Source organism: Actinia tenebrosa, unplaced genomic scaffold (genome assembly GCF_029948245.1).
Source record: "Actinia tenebrosa isolate PJP-AT-01 unplaced genomic scaffold, QUT_ActTen_1.0 PGA_scaffold7__59_contigs__length_16204524, whole genome shotgun sequence".
NCBI lineage: Eukaryota > Metazoa > Cnidaria > Anthozoa > Actiniaria > Actiniidae > Actinia > Actinia tenebrosa.
In genome coordinates, this window is record NW_028292584.1 from 5,569,779 (window position 1) to 5,589,051 (window position 19,273).

At 37.0% G+C, this 19,273-nt stretch overlaps 2 protein-coding genes across 7 annotated transcripts in view; one reads left to right on the forward strand and one right to left on the reverse strand.

Annotated features, from left to right (window-relative positions):
• The first annotated feature begins 1,203 nt into the window (after window positions 1-1,203).
• LOC116297305 (m7GpppX diphosphatase) lies at window positions 1,204-4,848 on the forward strand. The gene is made up of 4 exons (XM_089039772.1): window positions 1,204-1,387; window positions 2,168-2,478; window positions 3,086-3,310; window positions 3,982-4,848. The coding sequence occupies exons 1-4, from the start codon at window positions 1,204-1,206 to the stop codon at window positions 4,249-4,251; spliced, it is 990 nt and encodes a 329-aa protein (XP_088895898.1). The 3' UTR covers window positions 4,252-4,848.
• A 622-nt stretch (window positions 4,849-5,470) lies between these two features.
• The window catches only part of LOC116297299 (ras and EF-hand domain-containing protein), a 32,255-nt gene continuing 18,452 nt past the window's right edge, over window positions 5,471-19,273 (reverse strand). For 2 of the 6 annotated variants that reach the window (XM_031705511.2, XM_031705509.2), the window contains exons 11-25: window positions 18,261-18,464; window positions 16,703-16,797; window positions 16,519-16,573; window positions 16,187-16,210; window positions 15,794-15,879; window positions 14,991-15,090; window positions 12,656-14,260; window positions 12,039-12,107; window positions 10,486-10,692; window positions 10,061-10,196; window positions 9,741-9,822; window positions 9,152-9,266; window positions 8,687-8,806; window positions 8,514-8,590; window positions 5,471-7,942 (exon numbers count right to left, since the gene is read on the reverse strand). In XM_031705511.2, the coding sequence (XP_031561371.2) occupies window positions 7,831-7,942; window positions 8,514-8,590; window positions 8,687-8,806; window positions 9,152-9,266; window positions 9,741-9,822; window positions 10,061-10,196; window positions 10,486-10,692; window positions 12,039-12,107; window positions 12,656-14,260; window positions 14,991-15,090; window positions 15,794-15,879; window positions 16,187-16,210; window positions 16,519-16,573; window positions 16,703-16,797; window positions 18,261-18,464 (3,087 nt within the window). In that variant the 3' untranslated portion in view covers window positions 5,471-7,830. The remainder of the gene's footprint in view (window positions 7,943-8,513; window positions 8,591-8,686; window positions 8,807-9,151; window positions 9,267-9,740; window positions 9,823-10,060; window positions 10,197-10,485; window positions 10,693-12,038; window positions 12,108-12,655; window positions 14,261-14,990; window positions 15,091-15,793; window positions 15,880-16,186; window positions 16,211-16,518; window positions 16,574-16,702; window positions 16,798-18,260; window positions 18,465-19,273) is intronic. The other 4 variants (XM_031705510.2, XM_031705512.2, XM_031705515.2 and 1 more) reach the window with 4 other exon arrangements.

Genomic DNA, 19,273 nt, shown 5'->3' on the forward strand with positions numbered 1-19,273 from the left:
CATCCAAAAAACTCTGCTCAGATGCGAGCTCCAGAAGGGGGGGGGGGGGGGGTAAGGGTACTACCACCCCAACTTGGGTAGGGGTGTGCCGCCAGAACCTCAAAACCCTGACCCTATCCCAGACCTAAAATTCTGATTTTACAGACCCTATCCCAGACTAAAACTAAGAATTATACACCCTATCACAGACTAAAAGACGGAAAATATCGTTTTACAACAATTGCAATCAATATTTACTAGCATTTTTATTGTTTTTGAGTCGGTAGAAAGCGTAGCCTATTTGCCAGACAAAAACGACCAAATCGTTAACCCTATCCCAGACTAAAATGATACCCTATCCCAGACAAAATGTCAAAAAATGATACCCTACCCCAGACCCAAAAGCCGAAAAACCATACCCTATAGGGCGGCACATACCTTATAGCAAATATAGGGGAGTAACCCCCCGGGATGCGAGCTCCAAATGAAAAGTTTCAACCAATATTTGGAGCTCTGCCTACCTGCGCATGTATTTAGGTTTTCTCATATGGTGCAGGATAGAAGAGGATGACGGCAGATTTGGATGGGGAGTTTAGACCATCCACAGCCATATTGTTAGACACAGCCCTACCCTCCTGGGGGGGGGGGGGGTGTAAAAGATGCTAGTTAGCAGTATTGCGGCTGGAAAATTCTTGTTGAACATTATTCCCCTATCAAATACGGTGAAGAACATTCGGTTTTGAAGTTGAAATCAAGTAGGAAAAGAAATTTTCAATCTTCCTGTTGTGTTTACATACATTCCCTTATAAGAGCCTTTCGATTACTAAGAGCGCATTCATCGGAGAACATCTTTGATTTGTCAGGCTGTACATTAGCTGCGAGCTCCCAATAAAAAGTTTAAACTACTTTGGAACTTTCTCATATCGTGCAAGATGCAAGAGGATGACGACATCCACAGCCAATTTCAAAGAGGAAATTTCCAGCTGCAAACTAGTACTGGCTACCATGTGCCAGTAAAAAACTGTTAAAATAAGTCAGCATATCATGGTTGTTGCTGTTCCCCGTAGAATCAAATTAAAATACTCTACCCCTCCCTGGGATAGTTTAAAAAGTAACGATTCGCTTTAGTAAATTCCCCGCACCCTCCCCTCCCCCAATGATTCTGCTACCAGACATAACGTCTGAAAAATATTTACCAGCATGCATATGAGTCTTCAAACAAATATGGCGGACCGAAAAAGAGCTCACGAAGACGAGAAAGAAGAAGAAAAAATAACAGAGGAAGCGCTTCATGAAAACAAAAAAGCTAAACGAGAAGGCCAAGGAGAAGGCCTAAAGAGTTTTAAGGGGTTTAAAATTACCAAAACTCTCTCAGAGAGTTCTAGTGGAAAGACTACTTTTGTCCACGGTGAGTTGAGTTGAGTTAATCCTGTGATCATTCCTTGCTTTCTTTCCCCTAGAGTTTCCTTTTGGCACTCGGATCTCACAGAGTGCGAAAAATATTGAAATTCACTATAATAAGCTAAGGCTAATAGGCTAAGCTTAATGATTTTCTTTTATGTTTTAGAAAGTAATGTTGAAATACATCGAAAGATATATTAATTATTAGGTTACTGAAGACCTTCAGAGGTATGCTTCTTTTAGGCTCCCTCTACTACTATACGCAAAACGTGAGCGATTTTTATCTTACAGTAGTGAGTATTCCGTCTTTTATGCGGTAAAATTTTTGACGTTCCAACTTTAAAATTTAATAACTTTTTGAGGAAGAAAAAAATCCAACATCGCTCACACACTTTTGTATCGTTTATCTTTTGCTTATTCAAATAGTCTTTTGGCTATACGTGCTAACGCCATGCCATTAATTCACCTCTACTGAACGTGCCCGATTTGTGTTTAAGGCTCCGGCATTGTTTCAAATTAGAAAATCGCTTTCGAATAATATTATTTTCAAAATCTTTATCCTAAGACCTTTAAAAAAATATTGGTTTTAAACAAAGCATACCCCTGAAGGTCTCCTGTAACCTGGGATATTTTAAATCTTCCAGGATAGCTGGAATGGCACTGTAAACCCTCCACAGACCCTCCCCACCACTTGGATATTCAAATTCCCTTCTATGGGGGGAGGTATAGGTATATGAACATTGTTTGGAAATAATATGTTACAGTATATAACATTCCATTTGAACAGGAACATTTGAAGATAGAGATGGAGATGCTGTAGTTCTTCTGGAGAAAACCCCATTCTCTCAAGATACATTACCACGTGTATTATCATCCAATACTGAGCTAAAAGTAGACATGCGGAATGATATATATGGGCAGTACGCTTGTTCTCCACCTGAAGATATCAATACTGTCAAGTGTACGGTTATCTACCCAGCCACAAGCAAGCATATAGACAAATACACATCGCAAACTACATACCTTGTTACAGAGACACCAAAAGACTATTCTAGTATTACACTACCTTTCTTAGAGGCACAACAATTTAGCATTCAGGTAAAAATTTTAAATAGTTTACAGCAATTCTCAACTATTAATTTGTTTTTCATTTTCAAATTTTCATGTTAGATGTTAGCTTGGCATCCAAAATAATTTTGAAAGGAGTATATTATGTTGATCTACTAATACTCTAATAGCTTTCAATTTCATATATGCAATATGAGCGGCTGATTTGTATTAGGGCTGAAAATGACAGCTGGTAATCTGACAATTTCCAGCCAGAATTGGAATTTTTCAAGTCAAATCTCAAATGGGAAAATCTCAAAAGTTAAAGTTGAACCAGAAATGAGGTATAACGTGGCAATGACTGGCAACTGACTGATTGTTATTGTAAGCCCTGTTTATGGGTATATACAAGGGCAAGTCATTGTAATCAGATGATTGCATCCAAATATTTTAAATTGCTTATCAAGATGTCCAGGAGTGTAATTTTTGCTAAAATTGTGAGTGAGTTTAGCCAAAAAAATCTGTTAAAGTTGAATGCAAATGAGGATGACTCTGTATCCAATTCACAGACTTCCCCTTGGTGACAGATTTCTAAAGTGTTTTTCTTTAATAATTGTTCATAATTTGATAACAGAACTATACACATCTTTCTGTTTAGTGGGTGTACAACATTCTGGAAAAGAAAGCAGAGGCAGATAGAATAATTTATGAAGACCCAGACGAAGAATCAGGCTTTGTACTACTGCCAGATTTAAAGTGGGATCAAAAACAAACAGAGAACCTTTACCTGGTAGTTATATGTCATAAGAAGGGAATCAAGTCTATTAGAGACCTCAATGACAGCCATCTTCCTTTACTGAAGAATATTCTTAACAAAGGAACAGTGAGTATGCTAAATATTTTATAGCAAATTTCAATGTTTCATGAACTTGGTAGCTGCAAGCTACAATCACGGACAAAAAGAGTTGAGAATTTTTCATCCAATCACGAAATGGTAAAATTTCCCTTATTAAAAAAATTATTGGCCGTACCCCCTCTCCCCCAGGACAATGTTGGTCCCAGTAGGTAAAGCATCCCTGTCTCCCTTGAAACAATATTGTTTAGGGGGAGGGGGTTGTTTTAAGGGGAATTTTTCATGTTTTTCATGAAAACACCATTAAAACTAAAAATTTCTTAACATTTTTGACCAAGATTGTAGGTCTATAGAATAGAGTACTGAAGTGTGACGTCATGAAAAAATAAATTTTGACTTTACTTATTTTCTAATTTCTCTAATTAATTTCTCTAATTTCTATAGACAATCAAAAAAACACAATTAAACACCAAATTTGGCGAGAATCGGACCATTATCAGCTGAGATATGACCATTTGAATATATAATTACTCCATACAAATCAGTGTATTTTCAGATCTGTTCCAAACGTTTGGAACAGATCTGAAAATACACTGATTTGTATGGAGCAATAATATATTCAAATGGTTATATATTCAAACCACTGACTTTGTTGATTGAATCCTTTTTATTTATTATATTATTAATATTTTTGTCACCAGGAAGCCATTGTTTCAAAGTACAACATCCCTTCATCCCAGCTAAGGATCTATATCCATTATCAACCATCATACTTTCATTTCCATGTTCATTTTACACATCTAAGATTTGACGCACCAGGAAGCAACGTCGGCAAAGCTCATCTTTTGACAGATGTCATAGACAACATCGAAAATATTGACAAAAATTTTTACCAGAAAAAGACATTGTCATTTGTTGCTAAAGAGAAGGATAAGCTTTTTATTGAATTTCAAAAGGCTGGTCAGGTTTAAGATTTTTTCTTTTCTTTTCCTTTCTTATTTCAATGTTGTTTTTTTTTTTTTTGTTTTTGTTATCCCAAACTTTTGGGTCATCGATCCATGATTTTCTCCTACTTTAAGAATAAGAAAACATTATGATTATTTATTTAGTTTCCAAAAGCTGTGACAATCGTTCAAGATATCATTTTCTCTCATAGAGTGTGTGCAACTATGTGACTGACTCAAAATCCCTTGAGATATGAATAACAATGAAACAGCCACCATCTTGGTTGATCTAACAAGACAAGCTAATGAGCAATGCTTTGTATAGTCAACCAAGATGGCGGCTATGACGTAACATGCGCCTGCTCTTTTGTGATTATAAGTAGGTGTAAATTTTGTAATATTGTTACTTGTGTAATCACAGTTACAGAATTTTTTTTGTAATATTATGTTGTGACTTAAAGGGCAACTGCCATCAAAAATGCTTCTCTTCATTAAAATTTTCTAAGTAATGTTTAATAAACGAGCAGGAGTGTTTTATCGGGTATAAAACACGAGGCGCAGCCGAGTGGTTTTAGACCCGATAAAACACGATCTGCGAGATTATTGAACAGCTTAGAAAACTTATGATGTTTGTTCTCATTGTGTACCGATTTTTTTACGAAATGAACCAAGTTTGATAGAGAAAATCCAAGTTAAAGTTTATGCAAATGAAGACGAATCTTTATCAGATATAAAATCACCTTCATGGTCATGATTTCTATTGTGTTTTCTTCATGAATTATTAATGAGTTTTCTAAAAGTTACTTAATACATAGGGAAACTGCTAAAGAAACGTTTAGGCATTTTTTTGGGAAGTTTTTTAGCACTTTTTAGCATTTGTTAGCATTTCCGAAAGAAGCTTCGTTTTGATGTCACATGGTCGACTGGTAACCGGTCATGATGCTTCCACGTATACCATGACGCCCCCAGTCTGTACTAACATAACAGAGATCTTTCCTTTGACTAATATCTCAATGCGTTTGGTTTCATCCTTGACTAGTTAACAGTCTGTGAAAGCAAACCTAAATATATATAGTGATACTGCAGGGAAGAGCCATCCCCTCACAGGGAGTGATACTTGTGAAATAACATATTTTAATCTCCCCAATTTCTGGTTGGTTGACAAGTAAATAAGTTAACTGGGTTGCCATGGTATTGTCTGTCCCACTGTAAAAGGGTGAGAAGAAGACAAGAACTGCAAGACAAGTACTTTTATAATTCTATTTTACTATATAATTCCATTGTGACACTACTCTGTATCATTGTCAATACATTTATAAACAAATGTATGTAGGCTTTCTAATATTTTACTGTCTACTTTATGTATTTTATAAACAAAATTGGTCAATACACTGATAGATCTTTCTCAAATTCGCTTGAATAACCACAAAAAATTGCTCCAAGTTGAGCTTGGTCTTGATAAAATGCATGAAATATGTGAAAACATTGAGCTCAATTTCGACTTGGAACTATTGTTTCATGGTCACTCAAGCGAATTCTTGAAAGCTATTTAATTAAATTATAATGATATGTTTAAGTGCAATGCCTGGAAGTTTGATAGTTGATATCAGGTGCTATTTATATCTAGCAATTGTTTCACGAATATATGGGTAATTCTAGTCTGACTTTAAAAATAAAATGTGATCATCCAGGTGAGTATAGCCTTGAGAAAGACTGTTGGTGGTGGTGACTGGCATTTCAACAACCTGATTGGAAGTCATCTTCAGAGTCCAGTGAAAACACTCATCCAGACGATCACATTTCACAACAAACTTCAACACCTGGGCTCACGCCATTTACTCTTTTTAAAAATTAACTTTATCATATGGAAAATATATTTAAAAAAAGAATTACATTAAAGAGGGTCTTGGTTAAAATGAAAGCAGTAGATGAGCTGCAATTAAAGTAAATTTCCTGTGAATGTTGATAAAAAGTGAAACCACTTCTTCACTCCTAAATTAATATAATTTCCTCTTTACCTGCCATAAATGAATGTCCCATGTAGAATTATTTCAGTAAACCTGTATGTATAAGTCAGTTATTTCTTTGTATGAAACATTAATGAAAAATTGAATTTATAATGTTGAGTAAACCCTTTTTGGGTACTCTCCAACAATAACCTCTGGGCTGATCGAAGTCAGCGGCATGTCGAACTCCAGATCAAACCCCGAAACATCATCTGGGTTGATCAGGCATAGCTAACTTCATTTGTACACTACATGTAGTTAGGGGTATTAAGCAAATAAATTCTCATCAACTTCCTTTCAGGACACCAATATGGTTGACATGCCTTATCAACTCTTTCCCCTTTGTTTGTTTGCAAACACTTAATAGACAGGTAAAATGCAGATAAAAGATTTGCTGAAATAATTCTTGTCTTTTGGTAAAATACAAACTTCTTTAGCCAAGGTGTAATGTCTTCCCATTTCAGACCATGTGTCATTCTCTTGAAGAATAAGATTCCTTGTTTGAGTTGTATCTATATGCATGTGTCTTGTCATACGCAACCATTAAAAAACCATGATACTCTAGGGAATGACACGGAGCATGAAATGGGAAAACGGTACGCCCAAGGTAAAGAGGTATACAGTGTTAAACTTTGTGTTTCTAAAATTTTGGTTTAAAATTTGTCTTGTTCATGTTATATCTCGATATATTTTGTGTCAATGAATGAGTGGATATATGTGTATAAAACCAAAAATGGCTAAAAAGGAACCATGAAAATCGAATTCCATAGAAACTTAACTAAAATATATAAGAAAAGCTAACTAAAAATTATCTGCAATGCATAAGACCAGCAAGATGCTACTTATAAAACTATTAATAATGGAATGATATATAATGTGCATAAAAAACAAAACCATGTGCCTGCTGCCTTAAATATGATATATATGTTTACTTATTCTGTACATAACATTTGTGTAGCTATTTTTAAAGAAGGTTGTCATGACGATTGTTGTCATGGAGATTTAAGGGAATAATGAGCCCTTACCCATTTTTTATAAGCGAAGAAAGTTCAAGACAACCATTTTTTTAAAAAGCTCACAAATTATATCCATGATAATATTTATATATTATACGGAATTTTCAAAAGCTTATTTTAGATTAGAAATTGGTATTTGAAATCATAAGATGATCAAGCAACTTCCATGTTGCATGGGAGTATTTCATCTTGTATATTCACCACTTTCCATACATAGGTTCATTGGTCATATACAAAGCATTTACTCGAGGCTGCTAGGTAGTTTCAAAAGATTCTTCAAATTTGAACCTTGCAGCCTCGGTTGAATGCTCTAGTATGACCAGTTAACCTACGTATGGAAAGTGGTGAATTTCAATGCTACGCAGTGCTCCAAAAATGTCTTGCTCCAAGTTTACACACTTGCTAATAAAATTAACATCAAAGACCTGCTTTGATCATGAAGTGCGCTCGTCAGTCATACTGAGCAAGCGGAATGGTAAGATAATCGAAATAAACTGCAAAATAAGAACAGTTTTCTCGTCATTTTTGAAGCACTCTGCAATTTAAAATTGTATTCAGCTTTAGTTAAATTTATATATCTTTCGCTACCGTGGACAGCAAGATGTTTTCTTCTTTGCCTTTGCATCGGCTTCTGATAGTTGCAGTCCTCTGTCCTTATTCTTATTGACCTCTATATCTTCAAGGTCTTGTAGCATTCTAGTGGAGGAAAGAATATCGAAAGTTATGAGTGGATGCAACGCTAAACTCTATTCCTTTATAACTTTACATAACCTGCGCGCTTTTACTATTTTTCCTTGTTGCGCGCCTAGGTAGAACTCTAGGGTGTAAGGTTTTTTCCATTACAGATGACGTGCCATTCTCTTGAGGATAAATTTGTTTTCAGGTCTTCTCATGTGCAAACGTTAAACAAAGAAATGATACTCAAAGGAGTAACGTGTAGTCTGAAATGGGAAAACATTGCACTCAAGATGACGAGGTATATTAACGTTGCAGAATCAAAATTGAAATTAAAGGCCCCGTTACACGTTGAAAATTTAAGCTGAAACTTGCTTGCAACGGCGTTGCGAGACAAGTTTTACGGGGGTGTTACACGGCGCAATTTTGGCTTTGTGAAACTTTCGTCGCGAGAAAGTTTTACGAAAAGTAGAACTTCTTTCTACTCTCTACTCGTGCAACCGAAACTTCGGGAACTGTCGGGAACAAGTTCAAGTACTCCATATCAAAATAAAAGTGGGATTAAGATGCTAGTTACAATCCTTATTCATACCTGGCAAGCTTCATACATGCTTCTGTTATATTCTGATTGTCTTTTGCACTTGTCTCCATAAAAAGAGCGCCATATTCCTGAAGGAAAGAATATACCAATATGATTAGAAAAACGCTTATTGTAGACAAGAACGATGCAAGTGTATTTAAAACAATTAGTTTATTAGGTCTTACTTTGGCTAATTTTTGTCCACTTTCTGCAGATATAACCATCTTGCCTTCTGTGATGCTTTGTTGACGAAGATCGGTCTTGTTACCACAAAGCATGATGGGTACTGGTTTTGAACAACTTTCCTGAAATTGGATGGAAAAATTACTTTGATTAGACAAGGTACAACAATGCTTCTCCATCCTCTATTTCTTCTTCCCCCCTCCCCCACCCCCTAAAAGTAGTTGCACATTCTGTAAAAGTGTCAAAAAACAAGTAAGGCATGGGAAAAAAAATTTCCAAGGTATTTCTCAAGGTTGCGCAAGTATCCAAGCGTAACTGCGTAAAACGATTTTGTGCAGAAAACAATTTCGTCTAAAGATCGACGAAAGTCAGGTGTGAATGTCCTCTGCTGCTGATCAAGCTTTTCGAATTAATAGAAAGTCTACGCAACTTGAACGAACAACTTATTCCTGAAGTGTCTTACTAACCTCAATTGCTTCTACCCAGTCACGCACGTCAAGGAATGACGTTTCGCAAGTGACGTCATATAGAAGTAGTACACCGTCTGCCTTGCGGAAATACGATTTAGCGATACTACGAAACCTATGAAAGACAAGAGCAACGTATTAAATGGCATGTACTTTTATCTGTTTGGTGTTGGAAAACCCAAAAATCGCGCGTATGCATGACCTACTGAAGGCATTAGATACCTTTGGCATTTAGGACGTCATTTAGGACACTTTGAAGGAGTGTGCAGTCACACAGGGTGTAAATTATGAAGTGGACTCCTTCATAATATTATTTACCTAATCCACATTTTTACGGTTGCACAAGCCAATTGTAAATGCGCATTAGTCGTTGAACGTTCAACGTAGTGGTTTATCAGTTATCATTGCATATCTTTTCAAAAACACGAGTCAATAACAATCCGTGCGTTTTCATCTGTACGTCTTAGCTAAACACGCCTTTGAAATTGCGTAGTCTAAAAAAGCAATTTGAAAACTAATCTTACGTTAAGAGCTGTTTCGGAAATATTTTTGGCCCAATGCGCGCATTATTATTCTTATTCATACTGACCTTTCTTGTCCGGCAGTATCCCATAATTGAAGAGCGATTGTTTTACCTTCCACTACCAAAGTTTTCATTTGAAAATCAACACCTGCAAAAAAAATATGAGATTTCATTAATTAAATAGCTTTTGTTTTCAATTAAAAGAATTACTTCATTTTTCATATCATAAAAACATTACGCTGTCTTACGTCTTTATTGTAATAAGACTCAAAGCTTTGCGCATCGCTTAACTCTCGCTCTAAATGTAGCGGCGACTCCTTTATTTCATCGTAGCGCGCTCATAGCTAAGTATTTCGTAGACCAGTTTAAAGAAAACATGGACTAACCTAGTGTAGAGTTTAATGCATTATGGAAGCGATTGCGACACAGTCGCAAGATGAAGCTTGACTTGCCGACCGCAGCATCACCTGCCAGGACTAGCTTAAACATTCTTTCAGGGACTATATCTTGTGTCATAGAGTGCTAAAGAACAAAGTCAACAAAATTAATATAAATCAATACAGTGTTTTCAGGTGGCGTCACAGCGCCGGGCCATGTTGGTGTACCAAAACAATACATTTTCTATTTTCGGTAAAATGAACTCTTTTTTGTGCAACAACTGTGCAGAAAATTTCTATTTTTTTGTTACACCATTATGGCTGACTTCTCAGTCACGTGAGTGAAAATGCTGAACAACCTCGATGATTTCATGAACTTCGTCATATTGACGTCACATGAGATTTGGCACATATTATTTAAGTCAAGGGCTTACACTATATGGAGTATTGGTCGATGCTTCAGAAAGATCAGAAGTTCCAATAGTAGCTGGCCGTATGCCGTCTGTCGAATCCAGCTCACTCTCCGTTTCCTCTTCGCTTTCGGAAAGCCCTGTCGCCATAGCAACGAGTTGAGCAAGTTCTTCGTCGTCCACGTCATCCTCGTCGATATCTTCCTCGTCTTCTTCTTTAACGCTCTTGAACTGAGGAACGAGTGGATAAATTAATAATATTTTGGTAATAATAATAAAAAATCAAAAATCGATATTGGGTTTAGTCTATGTCCAATAGTCCCTTCATAGTTTCCTGCGCCATCATTGCAAGCAAGTTCGCCGTTCTTCTAGCTACGATGCAAAGGCACGGTTACCTTTCAAGATGGCGCAGGGAACTGTGATTGGACTCTTGTTTTTTCCAGCATGATTAGAAAACAATGCAAAGACGTTATGCTCAAAAACATCAGCCCTGAAGGCGCGTGCGGCGAAAACACATTGACAGCATCAAGTATTACAGCAGTTTCCCATTAAAACTATTGTTTTTAAATTTTAACTGCCTTACAGGATTTTCTCAGGATCCTAGTTCGGGCTCCCTTTGTTGGAGTGAATATACAGTCGAACCTCTATTAAGCGGTCACCCACGGGACTTAGCCAAGTAACCGCTTAATAGAGGTTGACCGCTTGATAGAGGTTTTACTTATTTAGGCCACATTTTGTAGAAAATTAACAAAAGAGTGCATAATTGATCACGAAATGTACATTTTATTCTTAGAAAACAGTAACACTAGAAAATAGAGCAATAAAGTGCAAAATTGCTCACTCAAAATATTTTTTTTCGTCGCAAACTGTAGAACAACATTGCATGACTACGTACGTACAATACAGTGGTTTGTTCTTGCTATAAAAAATCATGATTTGTTTAAGTTACAGTACAGTATTATGAAAAAAACTCAGTTATGGTTGTTTGTAATTTAGGGGCAGACAACTTAAGTTCATGAAACATGTCGTTCACTTTGCTAAGCGCTAGCGACAGCTCTTCGTGACCATGGAATTGCGCGAAGTGGAAATTGGCCGAAACAAACTGGCTAGTGCTGCGGATTTGCTTTATATACAGTGACGTAGAATACGAACATCTGTTATTAAAGTTATGCTATCTAAACAACTGTTAAAAGAATGTTGACATGTTTTATGTATTTGGTGTCATAATACATCAATGTGTAACCAGTAGGTGACCGCTTAATAAAGGTGAAATACAATGCAAGTTTACAAATTGGTACGTTGATATGGTGACCACGTCCGCTTAATAGAGGTGACCGCTTAATAGGGGTCAAGTTTACAGTATACATGAGAGAGAAAATTCGGGACTTTAGTAAGTGACCGTTGAATAGAGGGTGACCGCTTAATAGAGTGCCGCTTAATAGAGGTTCGACTGTACTTGCATTGCACAAGGTTAGTGCGCTGGAAAATGCATGATCACCAACTCATTAGTGGTGAGCGGTGAGGTGGCCAGGAGCTGAGCAATGATAAAGATTTATCTTATAGAAAATCTGACTTACTTGCGCTTCCAGTTCTGCGCTTAGTATCTCCACTTTACTGAGGTCCGTATCTGCTAGAGATTCCGTCTGCTAAAGAATAATGTTTGTTATATCACAACGATTTTATGCCTAAAATAGTACAGCAACCTAGTAAGCTAATTTGGCAAGAAAACGTGCGCGCGCATTAGCTAGGGGCAAGAACAGAAAGATGGCCATCGTCAGCTTTCAAAGTTCAAAGAAGACTCAGTTTTTACTGCGCAAGAGGCTACATTTAGGGATAGAACAAGTACTTAAAAGTTGTCGTGATTTTCCAAGATCAATCTCTCTATGGGAGATTGATACCAGGTTGGTTACGAAAATTATAAAAGTGTATAATATTTGTATTCTACGAAGAAGGGCAGCGCAGATCAATAAATAAAAGATAAAACATAAACGAGCAAAAGGCAAGTTTTTCAGTTTATCAAAGTTATTTGTTTTAGATTTAAAAATTTTACATTCAGACGCCGTTGAACGAATTTAAGTTTTAAGTTTGTTTAGGTTTTGTTTTCTCTGTTAATTTTTTTATATTTAGGTTTTTTATTAAATTGTTTTATAGTTTTAATATCTAGAGTTTATTTTTTATTTGATGTCATACTTACCCTGACCCGATGAACTAACGCACCTCCATACGGGCTCATTTTACGCAACTGCGTCCAATTTCCTCTACTCGTGTTGAGTCCAGGATCGTGTCCCGGTTGATGCGCATCTGAAGGTCTTCCTTTCGTGGTGAAGATTGGGCAGGACTTATTCAAAGGCGCAAATATATCATAGGTGATACTTCTATCCAAATCAAGATTATTTGGCCTACTCTTATCTTCTACTTCGATTCGAAGATTTTGGACTGTTGTTAGATCTTGACAAGGTCTTTCTCCAGCAATTAGACTTAATAATTCTGTTCTTCCTCTATTGAAAGATTCCTTTTTGTGCCCGGGTGTCGTTCTGGGACTCGTATAGGGGCTCTTGTTTAACAGGATGTCTTGTGGCAAAGATGAACCGCTAGTGTTTTGGGAATAAGGTCGCGCTGACGTCGATCGATAAGGACTGTCTCCATGGTTTAAAACCTTGGTAAGATTTTCTCTACTTTTTGTGCAGTTGTTAGAGCCTTCTTTCGTGTCTTCCCTTGTTCTTTCCCTTGGATCATCTCTACTTAATCCATCACTTTTGGTTCTATTCTCGTCTTCTTTTGGCCTTTCTCTTGAGCCATCTCTTAACCCATCATTCGTGGTTCTATTCTTGTATTCCTTTGGCCTTTCTCTTGATCCATCTCTACTTGAACCCTTCTTCGAGGTTCTAGTCAATCCCTCGGGATGTTTCGTCTCGTCGTTTGAAGCCTTACTCGTGTGCTTTTTCTCTCGTGGTGAAGTTTTCTCTTTCTTTTTGTCTTTGCTTGGTTCATTTTTGGAGCCAGACCGTTTTCTTTTAGGTATTGAATCAGCTGGTGTACTTCTTCCAGAACTCATGTTCACCTGCACAGCAGATGACACCAGTTCTGTTCTCTCAGTGTTGGTGCTCTTAGAAGGAGAGCGCTGGACATTATCCTCTGCATGCTTCGAGATCCCTTCTTTGGGATAATCCTCAAGCGCGTCTTCATTTCCTCGTCCCTCGTCTTGGTCACTTTTCGACAATCCTGAATCATTTTCCGCGTTCAGGTCATCACAGTTAAAAGAAGGGTCTTCACTTTCAGGATTATCAGTCTCTGACAAAATATTTTCTTGGCTCGTTTTAAGCGCGTTTAGTTTCTCAGAAAGTTCAGTCAGTCCTGCTCCAGTTTGAAAGTCAAGACTCTCAGAGCTCTGGCACCTTGAGGTCGGCAATGACTTTGATCTTACTCCTGCAAATTCATTCTTTTTGCGCATTCGTTCCATACTGTTCCACTTCCCGTTGCGCGCTAAATCGGGCCAATTAGAGCGATCTCCCTTTCCACCCGCGGGATTCCCGTCCATTTCTGCAGCGAGCGATTCAATACTCTTCTGACGCAAAGGCCTTCGCAGTAGACTATTTCTCGCAAAAGGGTTATCAGTGTTTCTTTCATTCTCATTTGCATTTGCGTGTCGCTTCAGTTCATCGTGGTCAGCAGTTTCATTCTCGTGGTCACTTTCCCAGATGACGTCATTAGTCTCTCGACCAGCGATCTTGATTCGTTCTCGAGGCGTCGCCAGTGATTTGATTATTCTTTCTGGAAGCTCCTCATGCCTTCCTTGTAACTAAGTTTAGTCGCCAAAGCAACGATTAGTATTTATCATTTTTAAAACGCGTTTAAATTTTCAAAGGTCGGTTTTTTTAGAAAAAATCGATTAAATCTTTTATAATAATTTTAATCTTTATATATTTTATATTTTTCGTGTGCTTGTAACAAAAAAAATATTTTGAACGTTCAGTAAGGTTTTATAGGTAATATTGCAATTTTTTTTTTTTTTTTTTTTTTTTTTTTTTGGTTTAGAAACTTTAGATCTTTTAGTAACTTTATGTTTAGAGACTTTAGATTTTTTAATTGGTGCATTATTAATAAAAATATATATTTCGTACATGAGATTTATAAATTATTAAAAGAATCAAAAACTTCAATCTATGTTTTTAAGTAGTCCAGTTTATATCATTTTTGAGCAATACATTTGATTGCTTGAATGTTTAGCCTTAAAATTAATCGGAATAATTAGGTTTTAAATCTTTAGTTTTTGTTTAGAGTTTTATAGAAAATAGTGCAAAGTCTTGTAGTATTGTTTCACAGACAGAGTGTTTGCACTCTCTAATTTATATGACCATTTTATGATACATATCTTAGTGTTTATCCTAGTTTCTTGTGCTGGTAATTTCTTAATTTCTTCGTTTTAATTGCAAGTAATGTGCCATATATCTAGATGGTGAACACAATTTCACGTCAATTGTGGGCGTGGCAGGGTATGGGTAAGGGGCACATTCTATGGGTATTCTTACCGTCAATGTACTAGTGTTATTTCCGTCGGATTCCGGTTCATAGCCAGATAAATCTTCTGCACCATCAGCTATATCATTCTCTGATTTGGGACCCTGTAAACTGGAAATCCAGGAATAAATGTTTAGTTCATCCGTCCGTCATCAAAATAGATTACCTCTTTACCTTGGGCGTAATGTTTTACCATTTCAGACCACGTGTCATTCCCTAGAGTATCATTCATTTGTTTAACGGTTGAACATGAGAAGACACATGGTTACGGATTCAATTCAAACAAAGAATTTCATTCTCAAGAAAATGACACGCGGACAGAAACGGGAAAATGTTACGTCCAAGATAAAGAGGCTTATTCGGAAAACATAATAAATCAGAAAGATGATATCAAATAGAGTACCAGGAATATGTATCTGGAAAATTACTGATATAACATAACCCCTAACTTTGCAGCCTACCTAACAGCCCATACTTTCCCACGCCATGCCACCCCTGTCCCTCTCAATCTCCCAGAAACTCGAAACTGTCACTTGAATGAAGGAAAATTGAGCTTAGATACGTTTGGTCATTGACTCTTATAATCAAGCAACACTTCCATGTCATTGCGTAAGAGCGAGGAAGTCGATTATTTTTAACCATTTCCTGCTTCCTCTTTTCTATTGATAGAACGGAAATGAAACCATTTTGGCGAGATAAAAGCAGTAGCTCTTTATCTCTTCTACCCTCATTCTTTTACAGAAAAAACCTGAAAACTATTAGAGAAAAGTAAGTCGACGCGCAAAGACGAAAAAAATGCGCGCAAAACACTTACTGGTTAGGTGTTATACTCCGACTTGATATAGAACCATAGTCGCTATGGAAGCTTTGGTTTCGTTTACACTTTTCTCGACTTCTTGGCTAAAAAAAACACAAAAGATAAGAATCTTTAACTACTCATTTGATAAGCGTAGTTATCTATGACGCACTGCGTAAGAGGGATGGTTTAAGTCGTCCTGCTGTGTTAGTGTCATCCGAATTAGAAGTGGAGATTCGTAACCCAACACTGTATTTCCTTCTGTATTTTTGCCTTCTTTCATGTAAGAATAGCCTGCGTAGCTGACTAAAAGGGATTGGGGTGAGGGTGGGGGTGGGGAAGGACTTGTCGTATCTCCATCCCTAGCTTTTAGACCGCTAGGGAGGCCAATGTTTCTACTATAATACTTACTTTTGATACTCGCTTGCTAACAGTCTGAAAACGAAAGATATAAGAATAATTAGATAAAATTATAAGCATTTGAAATATAACCGTTTTCAGACACACGCAATATAAGTCAGATGAAACAAGAGAAAACAAGTTTTTCTGAACGGCAATCCAAAAAGTTAATGCAATGTTATAATTGAGATTTTACTATATTTTGCGCGCGTGATATGTTTAAAGATAACGGCTGAGAAATAAGAAGGAAGAGGTTACCAAATGGCGGACATTGCCGAATTTGTGGTTACAAGCAATATCATTATTATTATATTGAATTTTACATCATATTTTTGTAAACTTACTTCTAGAGCAGCTCTTAAATCATTGTTGCTTTCACACAGTCGTTTATTCGTTTCTCTAGAAGATAATAACACGTTCATTAATTGAATGTCCCATAATGCCTTGCGATCCAAGATGGCCGCCGTATCGTCGAAGTACCATTGCTTCCTATGCTAAAGACTATGACATGAACATGATAATACTTACGCTAAGAGGTTGAGTTGCATTCTCATACTTTCTCTTTCACTTGACGGTAACGTGCCGTACGCTTCGTCTTCCTCTTCTGTTCCGTCAGGTAAACTCTAAGATTTAATGGCGATGGACAGTCTATGAGTCTAAAATCCTAGTTTCGATGCATGGCTTTAAACTCAAAATTTTCATCTTATGTTTAGCATATTTTCCTAATAATTTTCCCTCATGATCATACTTTCCATTTTCAATTTTTTCTCGCTTTTTCATTTCCAAATTCTTTTTTTAATTTTAATTTTCATTTCATATTCCTTTTGCTTTAATTCTCGATTTTTATTCTCTCAAATTAAGTCTCATTTTTCTCGTTCTTATTTCAATGCTTGTTCCAATTATTATTTTTTAACTCGGTCAACTAGTTTAATGTGTTTTGGTTTAGTCTTTAAATTCGTTTAGATGTTTTATACTGTTTTAAAGTTTATATTTCAGAGTTTAATAGTTATTTAATGTTTTAAAAACGTTTAAGTGAAGTCAACAAATTTTGTCACGTCACATCCCCCCACAGGTCGTCCTACCAGTTTCAAGTCCAGTCTTCCGCTACTGTCAGTATCCGACGTCTCGCTGTCCTGAAACTTACGACTTTTCTCCGAAGGCGCACGACCACGTGTTGGTCTCGTGTTTGGAACCATGGGTGCAAAGGTCACCGACGAGTTTTTAGTTCGTTTAACGTTATTAGTCCCGCTATTCCGTAAATTAGTTTTTTCAATCCCACGTTTCTGAGTGTTTTGAGTAAGATCTTTTCTCGAAAATTCGCGTATTTTTTTTGCTCTTGCTATTTTTTCATTGCTGTTTTGCGATCCTTCCTTTTTACTTCCCTTCGTTTTCTTTCCCATTCCTTCCGTTCCTTTCTTCTGTGCCTGGCCAGGTTTCTCTTGACTTACTTTACCCGCACTCGTTTCCTTCGCCTGTTCATCGTGTTTATCACTAGGCTTGGCTACTTGTTTTAACTTCTCAAGATATTTGCCAAGCTTGGTACTAATCCTTGCCGAACCGGTTTTAGTCCGAGGGAATTTATCATCACTTTTCGCGCTGTCTGACGTGTCAGTGACGTCAGTGAAAGAGTCTTTACCAGTCCCTGCGTCGCTGTCAGATTTCGATTCCTTAGTTGTCTTAGTGTCATTATGGTGGTCACTGTTTGTCTCGTCTGCTGTCTCTGTTGTTTCTGTCTGCGTCGAGTCTTCGTTCGTCTGTGTTTATTAATTGGTTTAGTTTTAATTTCTCATTTAGATTTTTTTATTCAATTTATGTTTATTTGTTTGTTTGATAAAATAGTTTTTAGCATTGTGAGCTATTGCGCTTTATTTTTTATGCTATAAATAATCTGCGCACATATTTCCTTCAAAAGGGACTACTGCATCAACTTTTTTTTATTTAATCTTACAAAAATTTTCAAAATGTTTAAGCAAGACAGTTACGATAAAAATACCTTGACTCAGGTTTGCGCAATCTTCTACAAAAATGCTAAAAACTTCTTTTTCATATTCATTTTAGTCTCAGCTAGGCCCGACCCAAGCCCTACCGTTTTTGTATACCGCTCGAGGACTGGATCGACAATCATAGCAGGATCTTGGTTCTCAGTCTCTTCGACTTCACACGACTGACGCGCGGGGGGAACCAAGTGATGGATTCGGCCTGTTTCTTTGTTGTTAAGTATTCCAGCATTGTTGTTGTAATCAAGCTCGATGACTGAGCTTACTTCCGAATTAGTCTCAGATTCGGAGTCCTAGTACACGTTATTTTATCGGTATTTAGTGTTAGTTGGATCCCCATTTCGGGGACGTTCCTGTTTATATTTTATTTTGTTTCAAAATTTAATTTATTTAATAAATGAAGCTACTGGAATTGGGGCAGTTGAAAGCTCACATAATATTAGAAATTTTAAAATCAGACAATTATATAATTATCGTAAGAAGCATATTTCATCCGGGTTATGAAGTGTAACGTATATTTTTTATGTTCTTATTATTCATTTTGATGGAAAACTTGAGGCGCGATTACACTGAGCAACTTTCTCTGCAACTTGTCTCGCAATAACGTTGTGACACAAGTTGCATAGGTGTTTACACGGTGCAACGGAGACGCAAACAATTGCTGCAATTTGTCTCGCAAATTTTTTTCAAATTGCGCCATACATTACAAGCTGCAATGCTCCATACAATTTGTAAGTTGCAGAGAAACATTTTTCAGTGTAATCGCGCCTTTAATCCTGACTTTCACTGCATGGACAATGACCAGACATCAAGCGCCAAGAGTACAGACAAACGTAAGTGAATGCCAGAGCCGCAGTCAAGCAAAAAGCAAAAAGCGAAACTCAAATCAAATCCAATCACGCAAAAACTCACGCAAGGATAAGCACGAAAATCACGCAAGCATAGGCACGCACGCAAACGTCTCAAGAAAAATAAACGCTTGGCCAAACTCACGCGCGATATCTTAAACCCAAGAAAAGGTGCTTGCACATTCTCGAAGTTCTAGCGTGCATTAAGGCGCTCTAGGGACGCTACAAAGCAGGCTACAAAGTTCAAATGCATC